The following is a 17,277-nucleotide window of genomic DNA, read 5'->3' as shown; positions in this document are numbered from 1 at the left end:
AAAAAAATAAAAAAATAATAATTAAAGGAAACTATGTCACATTCTTAGATCTCAAATGTCCTAAGTAATATTGTAGAAACCTTGAAATTTTTTTTTTTTCTCAGACACTTTCTTTCCTCTATCACCCAAAAGTGGGAAAAAAAAGTCGTTTGGATTGCTTTTTTAGAAAAATTTAGGAAAAAAATTAGTGTAGCACTTCTTTAACATATGATATATATGAAATAAAAGAATAAGAAATTGTATAAAAAATATTTCACTAAAACTAATAAGGGAGGTATGTTAAATTATTAAATCTCAACGGTGCTAAATAATATATTATTGTCAGAAACCTCTGAAATTGTCCGTTTTTCCAAAGATTCTCTTTTTTTGGTCCATCTCCCAAAAAATGGAAAAAAGCCCGTTTGGTTGCATATTTCTTTGGAAAATTTTGAGGAAAAAATTAGTATAACACTTTAAAATAAAAATATAAAAAATTATATAAAAAAAATTCATGAAAAACATGCAAATTTTCTCCAAAATATCACAATCCAAACAGCGGTTGGACTGGTGATGCACACGACCCAATTCCCAAGAAAGTCAACCAAAACAACCCCAATCCCCCGAGGCCAAAATTCCAAATTAGAAACCCCTATGGGAAAGCTAATCTTCTGAAATTCCATTACGCCCAGCTGCATAATCTAGTAATCAATACTTCTCTAGTAAAGCATTTTCTCTGAGAATTAACTGCCTGAATTGATCTTGAATTTTTGATGGAAGAATGAGAGGTCTAAAAGAAGCCCTTCAAGTAGTAGCAGAGGCAACAGAGGTTACCTTTCCGTTATCCTCAAAAGAATCATCGTCAGCAGCGGCGGCGGAGGCTATAGGAGGCGGCAAATATGAGGGATGGCTATGGGAATGCCATGGAATATGGCACAGTCTTTTTCTGATAATCCCAACTGCTTTGTTCTTACTCTATTTAGCTTTTCAGGCTAAGAAAAGTGTTTCAAAACTCTTTAATGGCCGATCTCATATTATCATCGCGTACTATATCTTTCTCTGGGTTGTTACATTGCTCAATTTGCTCTGGTGTTCTCTTCAGGTTTGCTATTTTGATCCCTTTTGATTATTCTAGTTGTTGTTTCCAATTTGGGATTTCTTGTTCAAGTTCTTTTTTTTTTTTTTTTTTTTATGGTTTCGGCATTGTAATTTCTTTCTATTGTGTTAATTTTTGTGGGTTTTGTCAATTTGACATTTGTTGTTCAGGTGTCTTTTTTTGTTTTTGGGTCTGCTCATTTCACTGTTTTTGTGAATTTTGGGATTCTTATTTCACGTTGTTATTGATGGTTTCTCGATACAAATTACAATTTTGCTGTTTATTTTAGTTCTTTTTGTCAATTTGAGAATTCTTGTTCAAGATTAGGTTCCTGGGTTTTACGAGGTGTTTGGAAATGAAAGTGGAAATATGTGGGGCTGCTTTGAAATGTTGTACTTCATGCTTAAATAGTTGGAGTGTGTTTAATAGTTCTTTTCTTGTCAGTTGTAAACCTTTGAAGTTCTTTTGCAATGGAAGCTTATGTATAAACGTTTAGCTGGAAAATTTTGGTTACAACTTTCACAAGAATTGACTTGCTGCTGTTGATATCTAACTAAGAATATTCTGTACTTTTCTTGGTTTATAACTCTATCAGCTGTATCTGCTTGTATCATTTGAGGCCTTGGCAAATTCTTTTCTTAACAGTTTTCTCGCTTTTAAGTTTGGAAACTTGGCTCAAATTCTTGGATTAATATCGGATATTATATTGTACTGCATGTTGGTGAAAACTTGTGCCTAGATGTCCCTCTGCACCCCGGCCCCTGGAAAATTAACAAGTCGAGGGTTGTACATGTAATAAACTTTCATGTTAGAAAGCAGCACCCAAGGTATTATGGCTGCTATGGCAAATTAAGCTTCACATGGACCTGAAGAAGCCAAAAACTCATCATGTTCTCAGTTTCAGTCATTCTGATGGCTTCCTTTCCAGATGTTGATTAGGTTAATGATTTGAGAGTGAACTTTCTATTTCCACTTTCATAATGAGGCCAACAATCAAATGACAACTTGCTAAGTATATTTTTAAAGTTTTCTTCTGTTATAATTTTTTTTTTTAACTATGCTATGCCGTGTGGGATTATTTTATAGTGTATGACTTTGCTGAAAATTTCCATGCTTCAGGCATGGGAGTGTACATCAGGAAAAGAAGTAGCTTGGAGCATCTTATCTTTGTTTACAACATCAGGGATGCTTTTTCTTGAAGTTAGCTTAATGGCCTTTTTACTTCAAGGAAATTATGCTAGTGGACAGGAAGCTTTAACGCGGACATTTGGTATCTCAGGCTTCATTGTTGGTGTAGACATATTTCTCAAGGTACTAAATCAAGTCATACACTCATGCTATGTTAAATTCATTATCTCTTGGTTGTGCTTGTTTTGCAGGAATATTAGATAAAGATAGGGAAATGGCTTTATGGAAGATGTTCTCGATGTTGCTTAATATTGCTGTCAAAAAGTAAAAGGCTAACAAGCTACAGCTCCTTTTCTTCAAGGACACATAGAAGTGCAATTAACTAGAGAGATGGGAACACTTTCTATATATTGGTATTATGATGTATTCTTCCTTATCCAGGGAAGGTTTTTGTTGCCAAAGTTGAAAGGGTACCGACAATTTACTGATACATAAACCACTCAGTTGGCCCTGAACTTTCTTCTTGAATGCATTTCAGTAATATTTTACCTTTGGTTTTACACTGTATTCTTCCTTATCCAGGAACCTATATTGTTGCCAAAGTCGAAAGGATGTTAATTATGAGTAACTCAATTGACAGTGAATTTTCGATCTGAATGCATTTTGGTAATTTTTTTAAATTGGTGTAAGATATTTCGTTTATGTTTTCCAATAACTTGAAAAGGAGATTAATAATTCTTTTTTGGTGTACTTATGTCCGCTGTTATAGTATATTCTTCTTGGTGTTCTTTTAGTATGCATCGCACTCTTCTTTTCAATGTGTGGATTAATTGAAACTTTCGAGTTTTGTTGGGCTAAAGTTTCTTTCACCTTTTTTAAGTTACTCGAACGTCAAAAACTGTATCTCCTACCAAAATGAGTCTGTTGTTTTCTTTCACCTTGAATCCTTTTAAAAGTGTGGTTTATCATTTTATTACATGTCTTAACTGCTATTAATTTGAGCACTTGAGTAATTGACATCATTTAAGCCTCTGATTTTTTGACCATCTTATTGTCTGTCTCATGTGTCTGCCTATGATGTAACTTCCATGTGCTTTTGATTAATTTATCAACATCTCCTTCTTATTTTACTGTACAGTCAGAGACTGATCTCTTCTGCTTTTCCTAGGGCCTTTACACATTTGGGTTTGGAATTCCACTGTTTATTGATAACAATGAGGAGTCCCATAGGGTGAAATGGGGCTTATGGGTTGTTCACAGGCTACTGCTTACTGGAGTGTATGGGTTCATATTCTGTGTCTATCGGTCTAGGTGGAGGGAGAGGTTGCCTGGTAAGTACAGCTATGCTTGCCTATACTGCTGTTTAAGTTATTGGTGTGATATTTTGATTTGGTTGATTGATTGATTGCTTCTCTTTGCAGCAAGACCCGCATTCTACAACTATATAACCATCATGTTCTTCTTGAATGGCTTGGCGTTGTTTGCATGTGCACTTGCAGCAAATGGGGCTGCCTTTGGCCTCTGGTACGCATTCATAAGTTGATGTTGTCAAATAAGCTTAAGCTTCGATTCGAAGCCTTTTTCTTTAGGAATACCTGAAGGTCATCTTCTAATGCATTTGCAGGCTGAATGAGATCACCACTGTTTGCTATCATGCCTTGTATCTTCCGCTACTGTATGTAACATTTCTTGCAGACTTTTTTCAGGTAATCATTTTCTGTCTTTAAATTTTATTTTTCTTTATTTTTAAGCTCAGTAGATCATCAATTTTGTTTGATTAGGAGGATGATTTGAACCTAGAAAACGTCTACTATTCCGAGATGAAAGATGCTGGTTTCTTTGATGCTGATTGGGAGTGATTGGCACCGAATTGTACATCACAAGGTGATCTAGTTAGTGTATATGTGTAAATAGTATGAACCATCTCCTTTCTAATTGAAATTGGAAAGGAATAAAGTCAAAGCACTACTATGAGGCAGTATGCTTTGAAATTGAAATTGTAGTTTCCTTTAACTAATTTGGGCTTGCAAAAGTGCCGAACTGCTGGGACTGGGAATGCTACTGCTATGAAAAGTTGGAGTTGCAATAGCTTATTGAAAAGTTATTTTCTAGTAGAGTTTTTAATAAAAGTACTTTTAAATATATTGTTTGGAGATATAATTTAACAAGTACCTATTGTGTTGGATAATGTGTAATTTAAAATTTTTTATAAGTGTTCTATCTCTTTATTTGGTTCATAATACATGATAAAATTTGATGTTTTATCTTTTAAATCACAAAAACTACTCTAAAAGCATCAAATTTGAGCATTTAACAAAAGTGTTTTTAATATTAAAAACTTTACTCCTAGGACGATATTTTACCGAATATTTTAAAAATATTTTTAGTACTTTTAGTACGTGAAAGTACTTTTTATTAGAAGTATCATGAAGGCCTTTTTTTTTTTTTATTATTATCCCAAGTATCGATTTTTATTAGGATCAACAATGGAGCTTACAAAGTTGATGCCAAAATATGCCAAAATGGTATCCCTCACTCTCTCAGGAGGGTACAGCAGGTTCCTAAAATCACTGAGATAAGAATGAATGAAGGTATTGCAGTCAAGGGAGAATTGATCTAGTGCCTTCAATGCCAACCCAAAAATAAATAAATAAACATTACTCAGTATTTGAAATACAAATTTTTGTTTTTGAAATCTATAGTAACAACTTCAAAAACATCTCATAAAATCTCCAAATATGCAAAAATACAATGAATAAATAAATAAATAATTCCTACCACTTCCTCTTCCTCCACCCACCAAACAGCACTGCCGCCGCCTATCCCTTCCTCTCTCATCTGCTGACGCCACCGCCCTCCTCCCTCCTCCCTCCTCTCTCCCGCTTTCTCTTCCTTCCCCTCCATCCTTTTCCTTTCTCTCCTTCCCTTCCCTTTCTTTTGCCTCCTCAAGAAGGGTAGCTGCTGTAGTCAGCGGTGGTGTGTAGTGAAAAATTAACAAAGTTTTTAAAAATACCTCAATAAAATTTTAAAAATATCTCATAATACATCCCAAAAGACACTTAATGCATATGGAACAGTAGAAAGTTTTTGAAGTACAATGCTATAATGAAATTTTTCAAAACACCCCCCAAAAATACCTAATTCACATGACACATTGGAAACTAACCACAAATGCAAATTGTCCACAAACTCTATACACTTCATAACTTGTTTCACGCCCAAATTGAGATAAATTTAACCATTGTCATAGTAACTTTTATTCTAGCTAGGTAAAGAGATTCAACATTAATAGTTCACTTACATGATTTATTGCTTTTACCCCTCATTATGTCTTCTTATGCATACAACATCGCACTGTCATTATATATGTATATTGAGTGGATGACATATTTGTGATTCCTTTGATCAAAGAATTGAAAAAAGCATGCTTGACTTAGGTGTTTCAATAAATGTCATGCCTCTTTCAATTTTAAAGTTTTGAATTTAGGACCCCTCAAAGAAACTAGGGTATTCATTCAACTTGCAGATAGGTCTAATGTCTACCCTGAGGGCCTAGTTGAAGATGTTCTAGTAAAGGTCAATGAATTCATTTTTCCTGTGGATTTTTACATTGTTGATATGAATGATGAATACTCTACTAATTCAGTAGTGATTCTTTTGGGTAGACCCTTCATGGGTACAGCAAGGACTAAAATAGATGTATATGAAGGGACTTTTATCTGTGGAATTTGATGGAGAGAATGTCACTTTCAATATTTTTGATGCAATGAAGCATCCTGTGGATACTGAGTCTGTAAATTTTGTTAGCATGACTAACACCATTGTACAAGAGAATTTTGAACAGAATTTCATGGGGGACAAGTTGGACTTTGTCTTACAATAAGGCAAGACTAATTTGGAAGTGGACGACATGGAGGAGGAGGAAGTCAAAGAAGCTATCATGTCCTTACATTCATTACATCCGCTTCCAGGCAGGTTTGAAAATTCTTTTCTACCATTACCCACTTCTAATGAAAGAATTCTACCTTCTGTTCAACAGGCACCTAATGTGGAATTGAAGGAATTGCCCGAGCATTTGAAATATGCTTACTTGGGAGATAACAAGATTTTGCCTGTAATCATTGCCAATGATTTAACTGCATTGCAAGAAGAGAGGCTATTACAGGTCTTACGGGAATTTAAACCAGCAATTGGATGGACGTTAGCAGACATCAAAGGCATCAATCCATCCATTTGCATGTATCACATCTTTTTGAAGTCGGACGCAAAACCCGTGAGAGAGCATCAACGCAAGTTCAATCCCGCAATGAAGGAGGTGGTGATGAAAGAGATTCTCAAACTCTTAGAATTAGGAATTATTTTTCCTATTTCTGACAGCCAGTGGGTAAGTCCAGTCCATGTTGTTCCCAAGAAGACCGGAATCACATTGGTGAAAAATGAAAAGAATGAGTTAGTGCCAATGAGATTACAAAATGGGTGGAGAATGTGCATTGACTTTAGGAAGTTAAATGCCGCAATTAGGAAATACCACTTTTCTCTCCCATTTATTGATGAAATGCTTGAGAGGTTGGCAGGTAAGTGTTTCTTTTGCTTTTTAGATGGTTACTTTGGATATTATCAAATTATTGTTGCTCAAGAGGACCAACATAAAACCACTTTTACCTGCCATTTTGGAACTTTTGCATATCGCCGTATGCCTTTTGGTTTGTGTAATGCTCCTGGAACATTTCAAAGATGCATGATGAGTATTTTCTCTGATATGATTGATAATTGCATTGAAATTTTCATGGATGATTTTACAGTATACGGTGATTCTTTTGATCAGTGCCTAGACCATTTAACAAAGGTTTTGAAAAGATGCATTGAAACAAACTTGGTTCTTAATTATGAAAAATGTCATTTCATGGTTAAGGAAGGCATAGTTTTGGGCCATGTTGTTTCATCAAGGGGTATTGAGGTAGATAAGGTTAAAATTAATTTGATCACGAGTCTACCTTACCCTACTAATGTCAAAAATATTCGTAGTTTTCTAGGCCATGCAGGTTTTTACAGGCGTTTCATAAAAGATTTTCCAAAAATTGCTCAACCGTTGTCTCGCCTGCTTCAAAAGGAGGTGCCATTCAACTTTGGAAATGATTGCAAATTGTCCTTTGACACACTCAAGGGTATGTTGACCACGGCACCAATCATCCAACCCCCAGACTGGAAGCTATCCTTTGAGCTCATGTGTGACGCCAGTCAGTATGACGTAGGAGCTGTGCTTGGACAGCGGAGTGGGAAGTGTAGTCACGTGATATACTATGCGTCAAAAACATTGATACCAACTCAATGCAACTACACCACCACGGAGAAGGAGCTTCTAGCTATTGTTTTCATTTTTGAGAAATTTAGATCATGTCTATTGGGGTCAAAAGTAACGTTTACTCTGATCATGCAGCTTTGAAGTATCTCCTGTCAAAAAAGGAGTCCAAGTCAAGACTCATTCGTTGGGTGCTCTTGCTGCAAGAATTTGACTGGAAGATCAAGGATCGGAGAAGGGTGGATAATTCAGTAGCTGACCATTTGAGTAGGTTGATAAGAGAAGAGGAAGCAGTTCCCATATCTGAGGTATTTCCTGATGAACATCTTTTCTATCTCAAAGGTAAGGAACCTTGGTATGCAGATATTGTGAACTTTTTGGTCAGTCATAAATTTCCTATTGGCATGAATAAGAGTAAGAGGGATAAGATAGTCCTCTTTTATCACCAATTAGGATGTTGGCGCGTCGCGTTTAAACATCTTGATTAGTGGTAAACGAGACAATTTCACCACCTCGCAAGCGGTCTAATTTGGATCGTGGGGATAATTAATCTAGCCTAAATAAATTCACATGTGTGTTTGTCATCTAGAATTGGGTCTTTCTAATTCCTAATGCTGTGGCTACATTAAATCCTGTGAGCGTTTTTGGGATTGTCTAGTCACAAGAGGGCAGTTTATAAGCGTCTCTTGACTACCATAAAATTAAGGATAGATTGGTGGTTGGGCGCGTCACTTGACCACTATAACCAGTTTATTCGTGAGTATATGAATAGTCCCTTATATCTGTGATCAGTTGTGTGCTTCGGTGCCAAGATTAATTTCTTGACTAGGTCGTTTTAAATTAATTATTATTTGTGTAATTTGGTTTCTGCTATCTTACTCAACTTTGAATTTTAGTTTTTATTCCTTTTTAATTAGTTGTTACTATTGCTAAAAATCCCCATCATTTTCCTGTGTGATTTGCCTACCAGTTCCCTGAGAAGACGACCCTACTTGCCCTGTTTACAAATTAAATTTGAGATTGTGTTGGTTGGCAATTAAGCTGTTATTTTTAACTTTATTTTTGGAGATTTGACACCCACCAAAAATCAATTGAAAAGAAGTCAATTGACAAATAATTCATATACAAAACAAATATAAAATCAAACAAAAAGAAGTCAAATATGTTCAACCTGGTGCCATGTATCGAAGTGTTGCAAGAGTCTCAGTATGCATAACACTATTACCTTCATCCAGAAATTTTGGGATACCAAAATCACTTACATGAGCAATCATGTTTTCATCAAGTGTAGACACCAAAATTTTAACTTTTTTTATTTTATTTATTTAGTTATTTTGGGTTTTAATTTGCTTAACTTATTTTTATTGTTGTTAAGAAAATTATTTCATTGCAAAAAAAAAAGGAAAATCATCACTAAAAAAAAAAAAGAGCTCATGCACCCGAGAAGCATATAATCAAAACTCCTCTACATTTTCATCTGCAAAAAACGCAGATACAAAATTTGGAAGCTCCATTTTTTCTCTTCCGTTCGATCATTCAAACAACAAGCCACTTGGTTTGATCTAAGGCTCAAAAGATCGCCAAGAAACTAATCTTTCATCAACACCATTGATGTGAGGGTTTAAGGATTTGAGTGGGCATATAAAAAGAGAGCCACAGCCAAGAAAGGAAGGAAAAGGGGGGTTTTAGGGAGATTTTGACGGCTAGGTAAGGAAGAAACCAGAAAGCTGGAGTTGCGGCGGAGGTTGAGAAAACTGAAGAGGGCGAGGGAGAACTGAGAGTAAGAGTGAGAGAGGAAGCTGTCATCATCTTCATCGTGCTGTCATTCGTTGCAAATCTGCATCGAGAGGAAAAGCAAAAGAATCTGGGGTCGGATGGACAAAAGGAGAGCAAGAAGGAGCTGGGGGTTCAACGGGGGTTTAGGAAGAGAAAAACTAGAAAGGAAAAGAGAGAGCCGAGGGTAGAAAGCATCTGACTGCAGCTAAAGGGAGGCTTTGGACGGCTGGTTGAGTGAGGAAACCAAGAGAGGGCTAGGGGAGTTTGGTGACGGCTGAGGGTTGAAGGAAAGTGAGAGAAAATCGAGAGAGATTTGAGAAAAGAAAAAGAGCGAGCGAGAGGGGGTGTGTGTGTGACGGAGCCAAAAGAAAACAGCAAAGGAAGGAAAACGGAGAGGAGAGCAGAAGGGCAAAGGAGGAAGACGAAATCTAGTGTTGTCTCCTCGGCGAGCCAAGAAATTATTGAAGCTGCTGACCTCCTAAGAAGCGGTCATCATTCCACCACGCCATTTTCAGTCCGAATCTCCAACAAAAGAGAGGCCACTGTAAGCTATTCTCTCCTTTAAACCCTGAGTTTTCTTCAGGTGCTGATCCTTTAAGCTTTCCAGGCATGTATGTGTGTGATTGGAACGTTATGAACCTAAATCCATTAGTTCGGGTTCCCTTGTGTTTGTCTATAGCATTAAAGCTGTCGTCTTTTGCTGTTACCTTGCACGTTCAGTGTTGAAGAGTTTGAGGTCCATTTGGTGTTGTTCATAGGTTGCAGTTTAGTATCAAGATGCTAGCTTTGAAAAGGGAGGATATTTACATGGTCTGTCTTTTCGAAATCTTGGATAGGTTGTGAAGAAAAATGGCTTGCACTGTTTCACTTTGAATCTGTCTGCATTTGTTCGAATGTTGGAATTTTAATTGAAATCTAGGGTTTTGGTTTCTTCCCTCTGTTGTTCATTTCTGCAAGAACAAGAGAACCACGCCTGTGAAATTTGCATGGAAATTCTTACAAGAATTGCATCGAAGTTGGTTCAAAGTTTTTTGCATGAATTATGCTTACAGCAAGCTCACTCCTTCGCTGCATTTTTTATTATCCCGTTGCTTTGGTTGGATTTCCTGGGATAGTTTGGAGGGGAGGTAACCATGCTTGATCAGTGATAGATGGAGGTTTGGAGATGTGTGTGAGTTTGGTGAATAAATGATGAGTTTAACGCAATAACCTACGCAAGTTTGAAGCTGCAAAATTTGCAGCAAAGAAAAAGCTGCTACATTTTCTGTGTTGTTTTTTTCTCCGTGGCTGGCTCGTTGAGTTTTCGCACTTAAGTTGCATGCTTAATCTTATGTTGAAGGGAAGAAATGGAAAGTTTGGTGCTGAGTTTGCATATTTGGGTCTCAAACACTTGAACTATGATCAAACACTTTGCTAGAAAATGAATAAATTAGAATTGCCGAACCTTTTGCATAAAACTCTCCAGCGCTTGCGTGATTTCCCTTTTATGTTTTGGTTTGTTCGGATGTTGAAATTGTGTGTCATGTTGCTTAGATTAAGTTTTGGATGTTTGGGTTGAAAAGTTTTGATCAAAAATTGTGTTGAGATTGATAGTTGCTTACGAAAATGGAAGTTGCGGTAAGGTTTTGGTTGCAAAAAGCTTCACCAAGAATGCTTCTTGTTGTAGGCGATGCATGCATTCTTGCATGGAAAATGTTCAAAAAAAATTTGCCTCTTAACCCCCCAAGTCCTTTTTTGTTCTACTATGGCCCAAACAACATGGAAATCAACCAAATTGACCTCTCAAACTTCCTTTTTCCTTTCAATTAGGCCCCAGTTTTGCGAACATCGGCTGTTTAAGTTATTTAAATGCTTTAACATTTATGTGTTACTTGATCTTTTCATTACTTTTGGGCCTTTGAAATTCTCAAAATGTTTCAATTGGACTTGAATGATTGGTTAAGGGTTGCTATTGGGTCTTTAGTAGTTGTTATTTTGGAAATTTGATGGATAATTTACCTTCTTTGCAGCTATACATTATTTGATTGCATTTAAGTTGCAATTTGGAAGGAATTTGGTGACTTGTTTATATTTTACTATTTAATTGGTGCATTGATCTTTTTATTGTTTTGAAACTAATATTTCCTTCATTTCATTACCATTGCAAGGGAGGTAACCTATCGAGTTTAGATGCATTAGTGAGCCAAACCTCATGCATCCATATTAGAATTGCCTAGGGTAGAGTCGACCTTATCCTGAATTAGGGACACTAGGCACGAGGGGAGGGATTCCAACCCTCTTTCCTTATTTTGCTTTCTATATTTTATTATTTGATTGCCACAACATGTTATGTGTTACAGCCCAAGAAAATTAAGCAAAATCATCTTATTTAAAAGACAACCCGACCCAAACCATTTTTACAATTCAACCTAATTAAAAAATGAGCTTAAGTCTCAAAACTCAATGTTGCAAATCCAAGAAAAAATAGTACAAGCCCAACCAACAAAAAAGAATTTCAGTCCATATGAAAATAAAAGAAACATGCCCATTCTCTTTTCTTTCTCTTCTTTTTCGTCTTCTTCTTCCTTTCTCTCTTTTTCTTCTCCAATGGACTGAAAGCTCTAGTTGTCGGCAGCCATGGCAGACACTAGTGCCGTCGTCGGCTTCTGATCGTTGGCAATACTTTCGGTCACAAAATTCATCAAAATACACCTCTCTACTCGATTTTTCGCGTAAAATCCGTTTTTAGGTTTGGTTTTTTCACAAAAATGCACGGAAAGCGCTCAAAGGAGCAAATCACAGCCAGTTATTATCTTTTCTAAAATCATTCAAACCTTCCCCAAAAATTATAAAAGTTATACCAAAATACTCATTGTGATTTCAGGCCAAAAGTTTACTAATGGCTGACATATTCATTGCAAGGAAGAGAAAGAAAAATCAATGTTAATGTGAAAACTCTCCAATTGAATGAGCAAACAAAGGAAATGAAAACATAGGCCAATGGAAGTTCTAGCATAAACTCTTAATCAAAGCTGTAAATGGGAGAAAGAACTTCACCGAGGCTTTATGGTGGCGAGGTTAATCAATTATGGTGACTAATGGTGATTTCCAGAGAAAGCAGTGGTGTTGGCCTAAGCCACTAGCGATTTCCTTTTCTTCCTCCTCTGACTTTGTCTTTTCCCTTTTCTTGTTTTATTTTTTTCTATTTGATTTGTGGGAGAGTAGGAGCAGGGGGGAAGCCGGGAGAGAGCTTTTCTTTTTGTGTGAGTGTGTGTGATGGTGTTTTTTTTTGTGTGTGGTCTGTCTGAGAGGGAGTTTTAGTGTGTGATTTTTTTTTCTAGGAGCCGAACTGAGAGTTCAGAGACGGAGGAAAAAGTGGTCCATTTTTTTTCTTCTTGGTAAGTGTGTTAGGATAAAAATCTAAAATTGATGGTTAGGATAAAATAGGATTATGTGTCCCATTCCTCTCCTTCGATCCATTTTTGGTAAGTGTTAAAGGATAGAATTTGGATGATGAGTTGTCCTTGTACTATCCAAAACTTGGAGAGAAAGAAAAGGAGGAAAAACTCATTCAAAAAATCTGCCCAAAAATTTATTATTGCTGGTTCATTGCATGAAGAAGGAGAAATCGCGTGCGTGCACTGCAGGCGCGCGTGAAACCACAAAATTTTTTTTTTCTTTTTTGCACAAACCTACAAAACAAAAATTAAAATAATCATTCAAGCAATTTAAGTGAAAAATAGCACACTTGAAATTAAAAAAAAATTGGTGTATACAAGTGGCTCTACATAACTACTCAAGGATGTCAAGCATGCTCTAGATATTCGCTTGAGCCCGATTTCTATAGGAAACTTGATGATGATGGCTTTGGTAATAACTTTGATGATGGTAAATGGTAGGTCAGTAAAGGGTCCCTAGTTGTAACTCGAGGTATGAAATTGAAGACAAAATTGTATTTGTTGTAAACTTCAATTTCTAGAGACGCTGTGAATTTGGTAGAGAAGCAAAATTCACCTGTGTTGTGGCACAAGAGGTTGAGTCACATTAGTGCAAAGGGAGTTGAGACTTTGGTTAAGAAGAATGCTCTTCCGGGTGTGAAGAATGCAAGCTTGGAGAAGTGTTCTTGTGACGACTGGAAAATTCGCTCATATTTTCTTAAAATTCTCTCTTATTTTGATTTAATTACTTTATAATATCTTTACTACTCATTTACTTTACCAATAGTTGTAAAAAGTAATAGAATTAAGAGTTTTGCCCTTAGTTTTATAGTTAGGATAAATTAGGATTTTCGTGTATTTTGGTAATGTGATTAATTGGGGAGATGTGTGTATTAAATTTGGTGGATAAGAGTGAGTATTAAATAAGAGAAAGTGTGTGATTATAATTGCTAATAATAAGTTAGTGAATCATAAGTTAAAACACAAGTACGAGAGAGTTAGAGAAAATAGGCTTGAACCGACGTGCACCGTTTGTTACCGGTTGAGTACTCCACTTGACCAATATTTTCTTACCCTAATCTCCTTGTTTTATTTCATTTAATTTCCCTTAAATTACCCTTAAGTTAGCCACCATTTTTGACTAAAGAAAAAAAATAAGAAGGAAATCTTGAGTGACAAGTGTCAAGGATCCAAGCAACCTTTGACCCAAAACATTTCCTTTCTTCTTATCTTTCCTTTTGGCTAAGTTTCCTTCATTTTCCTCTTGTGTTGGACGAAATTTGGGAGAGAAACAAGAGAGAAAACCTCCAACAACAACCTTGAATCTTGCCTTGTTTGAGTTGAAACCACAAAACTAATCCGATTAAACTAGCACCAAGGAGTTAAGGAAACTTGTTGTGGAGCTGTTTGGAGAGAACTACTTCACTTTCTTCAAGTGTTTTGGAAGGTATAAGTCTAAAACTTCTTTTTTCTTTCTTGTTTTAGCAAAATATGGGATAGATATCTTGAATCTTGAATTATGTTGAATGATCCTCTAGTTTTGGTGAAGATTAGTGAATTTCAGCTAGAATTTGTGATTTTTCAGCTTTGATTTATGCTGTTTATCTCTAATATGTTGGTATTGAGCTTGGAAATGGAATTTGTGAGATGATTAGCGGCTTGATTGTGATATTTAGTCTTAAAAGATGAAATTTCAGATTTGTCAAGCAATTTCCAGCTTTGATGAGTAGTTTTAGGGTTGATATGCAAAATTCTAGCATTTGGTGTTGAATTTAAGTTCTGCCCTGTTTTGGGAATCAATTTGGGATGCGAATTTCTCCATGTTTTAGACTGAATCAGCATTTGGACTAAACATGAAAGTTATAGGGATTTGAGTTAACTTTCAACCTGAAAAATTCATATCAATTGGATCATTTTAGCTGCGCAAAACACTCTAATTTTCCCGACCTGTTTTTCATGTGCTTCTGACCGTCCATTTTTTACCCTGAAAATGAGTGAACTGGGTGTCGATGTTTTCATAGGAAATGTAGGTTTATGGCTTGGTTTCGAAACACCATAAAATGTACCTCAATCCGATATACCTATCTATAGTTATGACCAAAACCCCGAAAGATGGCAAATCTGTCATTTATAAGTTCTTCTTTAAACTGGTTTCCAGTTTTGGTCCATGGTGGTACGTTTATTATTTGGGTTGTTTAGTTGGTTTTGAAGCCTTGAATAGATGTATGTTGTTGGTTATCACTTGTGGTTAGATTGGAGGTTTGTTGGCTTGTGAATCCAAATTGTACTTGGATGAGAAAATGGATAAATACAAAGGGCATGCCGCCCAAATTTTCGCTCGAGAGTTAGGCGAGTGAACTTGAGACTTGAGCGATGACTCGAGGTTGAAGCAAACTTCGATTGTTTATGGTATTCGAGTTTTCTTTAGTAAGAGGTACATAAGCTGAAATTTTTACCGAAACTCGTACCCTTTAAAAAGTAAAAGTAGAGACCCTTAAAATTCGATTTTCTAGATTTTCTCGAATTTCATACCAAGTGCGACTTCCAAAATATAAATCACTTCTTTATCGAACTAAAAGAGCGAGCATGAATTTTCTAGAGTTTGCCAAACCATATGACTACTACTTAAACAAGTTTCATTTACTTGATATTCTTGAAGCGAAACTCCTATGTTTCAAACCCTAGTGGATTTTAAACTCTTAAATGATATTTTATCGCAGATTTGGACTTCAACCAATGAGTTATTTTTGAGCATGATTTTGACAAGCACTAAGTCTTTGGTGAGTGCTTCCAAATACATGATTGAACTTTATTGGATAATATTTGCTTGGTTTGGTCGGGTAAGGGTATATTTTATCGCATTTGCCCTAATGTGATATATACTTGTTTATTTGTTGCAATTGACTTAATATACTTGTGTATGATGTGCACACTCTCTGGAATTTCAGAAACCATGTGGCTAGTTATTCGAGTCGAGTCGGCAAGGGTCTAGTTGATTAGATAATGAACCCTGGATCTTTTGTTTTGTTGAGTGGAGTATTATCTCCTTGACTAAACAATATGCTCGAGTATTACCATACTTGTTTATCTTGTTGTTCGGACCCGATAAGGGGGTTGATTGGTGGACGGAGATTGAAGTTAAAGTGGTGTACTACTAGACTGGTTACTTTACTTGAAAGTTGACGGAGTGTCAACTACTACTTGATCAAGTTACGATGAAGCAATGGGAATTTGTCTCTTGAGAGCCATCTGTATCCTTATACTTTGAAATAATGATTACTTGTTGTGATATTGCGTCTTTTTATGAACTTTTACACTCGCTCATTTTAATAGTTCAAGTTTTACATATGGCCAACTTGTTACTTGGGTCTGCATGAAGTTTTGGAACTTTCACAGAGGTTTAAATCTCTATTCCGTTAAATTTGTTTTCCTTACAGGGGGTACGAGCCAGGGCGTAAGACTGGTACAGACTAACATAGTCTAGTTTTTGAATTTTTGCAATTGTACTCGTGCTAGTGCTCGGTTAGGATTGAACGTATCTGAAATTCATATCTTTTGTTATATTTGAGATTATATGAATGTTTGGAATAGAGATGAATGTACATGTACGTTCCGAACTTGAAAACTGTTATTCCATTTACGCTTGAGGTTGTGAACTATTTTTGTAGACACCAAATTTTTAGGGTATTTTTGTATACTATTATTTTTTATTTACTTTTATTTACTTTTAGTCTTTTATTTTTAAGTCATTTTAGCATAGAATTTATCGGAAAAAGAAAATCATTCACAAAAAATATGTTTTATTTCTTTTAGATTCAAGTTTATTGTTTATTAATTGGGAAAAAGAAAAAAAGGGAAAAAATCATTAATCAAACACAAAAAAAATCTTAGCATTTTGTTTTTATCTTTTGTCCCTAGTTTTTGTTCATTTTATTCAAGTTTTTACTTAAATTGTTATTTTGGTTTAATTAAATGATTCATTAAAAAAAATGAAAATGACGAAAATGAAAAAAAGAAAGGGAGAGGCTCACGGACCATGAGAAGCATAGCATCAAAACCCTTCCTCATTTTTTTTTCTGCAAAACGCAGATACACAAAAAATTTTTCTAGCTCCATTGTTTGACTCATTTTTTCTCCTCCGTCTGATGATCTAAATAGAAAACACTTGGCATGATCCAAGGTTTATCAGAAACCATGAGGATCTAAGGTTGTAAATAATGTAAAAGAATGGAGTTTATTCCTGTGCCTTAGATGCTAGGTTTCGGTGATAAGGTTCCCTATAAAAAGCTGGGAAAGCTAAGGTTTCAAGGGGGTGAGGGGGCGACGGCTGAGAATCAGAGAGGAAAAACAGATGGGCAAGAAAAGGCTAGAAAGAAACGAGAGCTGAGGGTTCCATCGGAGAGTTTGGGAAAGCTAGAAACCAGGAAGGGATCTAGTGACGGCTGATGGAAAAAATGAGGTGACAGCTGAGAAAGGGTTTTGAGAGGAGAGCAGGTGGTGGCTAGGTTTTTGGGTAGGAAAAGAGGGTTGAAGAGGGCAACGGGAGATTGAGAAGCTACGGGTTTTAAAGAGGAAATAACCAGAAA

General features: G+C 36.0%; 1 protein-coding gene across 1 annotated transcript; it reads left to right on the top strand.

Annotated features, from left to right (window-relative positions):
* Positions 1-542: 542 nt before the first annotated feature.
* LOC140035398 (protein CANDIDATE G-PROTEIN COUPLED RECEPTOR 2-like) lies at positions 543-4,342 on the top strand. The gene is made up of 6 exons (XM_072076196.1): positions 543-1,078; positions 2,192-2,383; positions 3,369-3,531; positions 3,622-3,724; positions 3,825-3,906; positions 3,982-4,342. Exons 1-6 carry the CDS (start codon positions 758-760, stop codon positions 4,057-4,059), a joined length of 939 nt encoding a protein of 312 aa, XP_071932297.1. The 5' UTR covers positions 543-757; the 3' UTR covers positions 4,060-4,342.
* The last annotated feature ends 12,935 nt before the right edge of the window (positions 4,343-17,277 follow it).

Source organism: Coffea arabica, chromosome 2c, assembly GCF_036785885.1.
Source record: "Coffea arabica cultivar ET-39 chromosome 2c, Coffea Arabica ET-39 HiFi, whole genome shotgun sequence".
Taxonomy (NCBI): domain Eukaryota; kingdom Viridiplantae; phylum Streptophyta; class Magnoliopsida; order Gentianales; family Rubiaceae; genus Coffea; species Coffea arabica.
The sequence above is the reverse complement of the archived record's forward strand: the minus strand, read 5'-3'. Positions and strand labels throughout refer to the sequence as shown.

What these genes read in the sequence shown, in the direction of transcription:
- LOC140035398 (XM_072076196.1), top strand. Translation starts at nt 758, where the DNA reads ATGAGAGGTCTAAAAGAAGCCCTTCAAGTAGTAGCAGAGGCAACAGAG. An exon ending in TGCTCTGGTGTTCTCTTCAG is followed by an intron (nt 1,079 to 2,191) that starts GTTTGCTATTTT and finishes TCCATGCTTCAG; the next exon opens with GCATGGGAGTGTACATCAGG. An exon ending in GGGGCTGCCTTTGGCCTCTG is followed by an intron (nt 3,725 to 3,824) that starts GTACGCATTCAT and finishes ATGCATTTGCAG; the next exon opens with GCTGAATGAGATCACCACTG.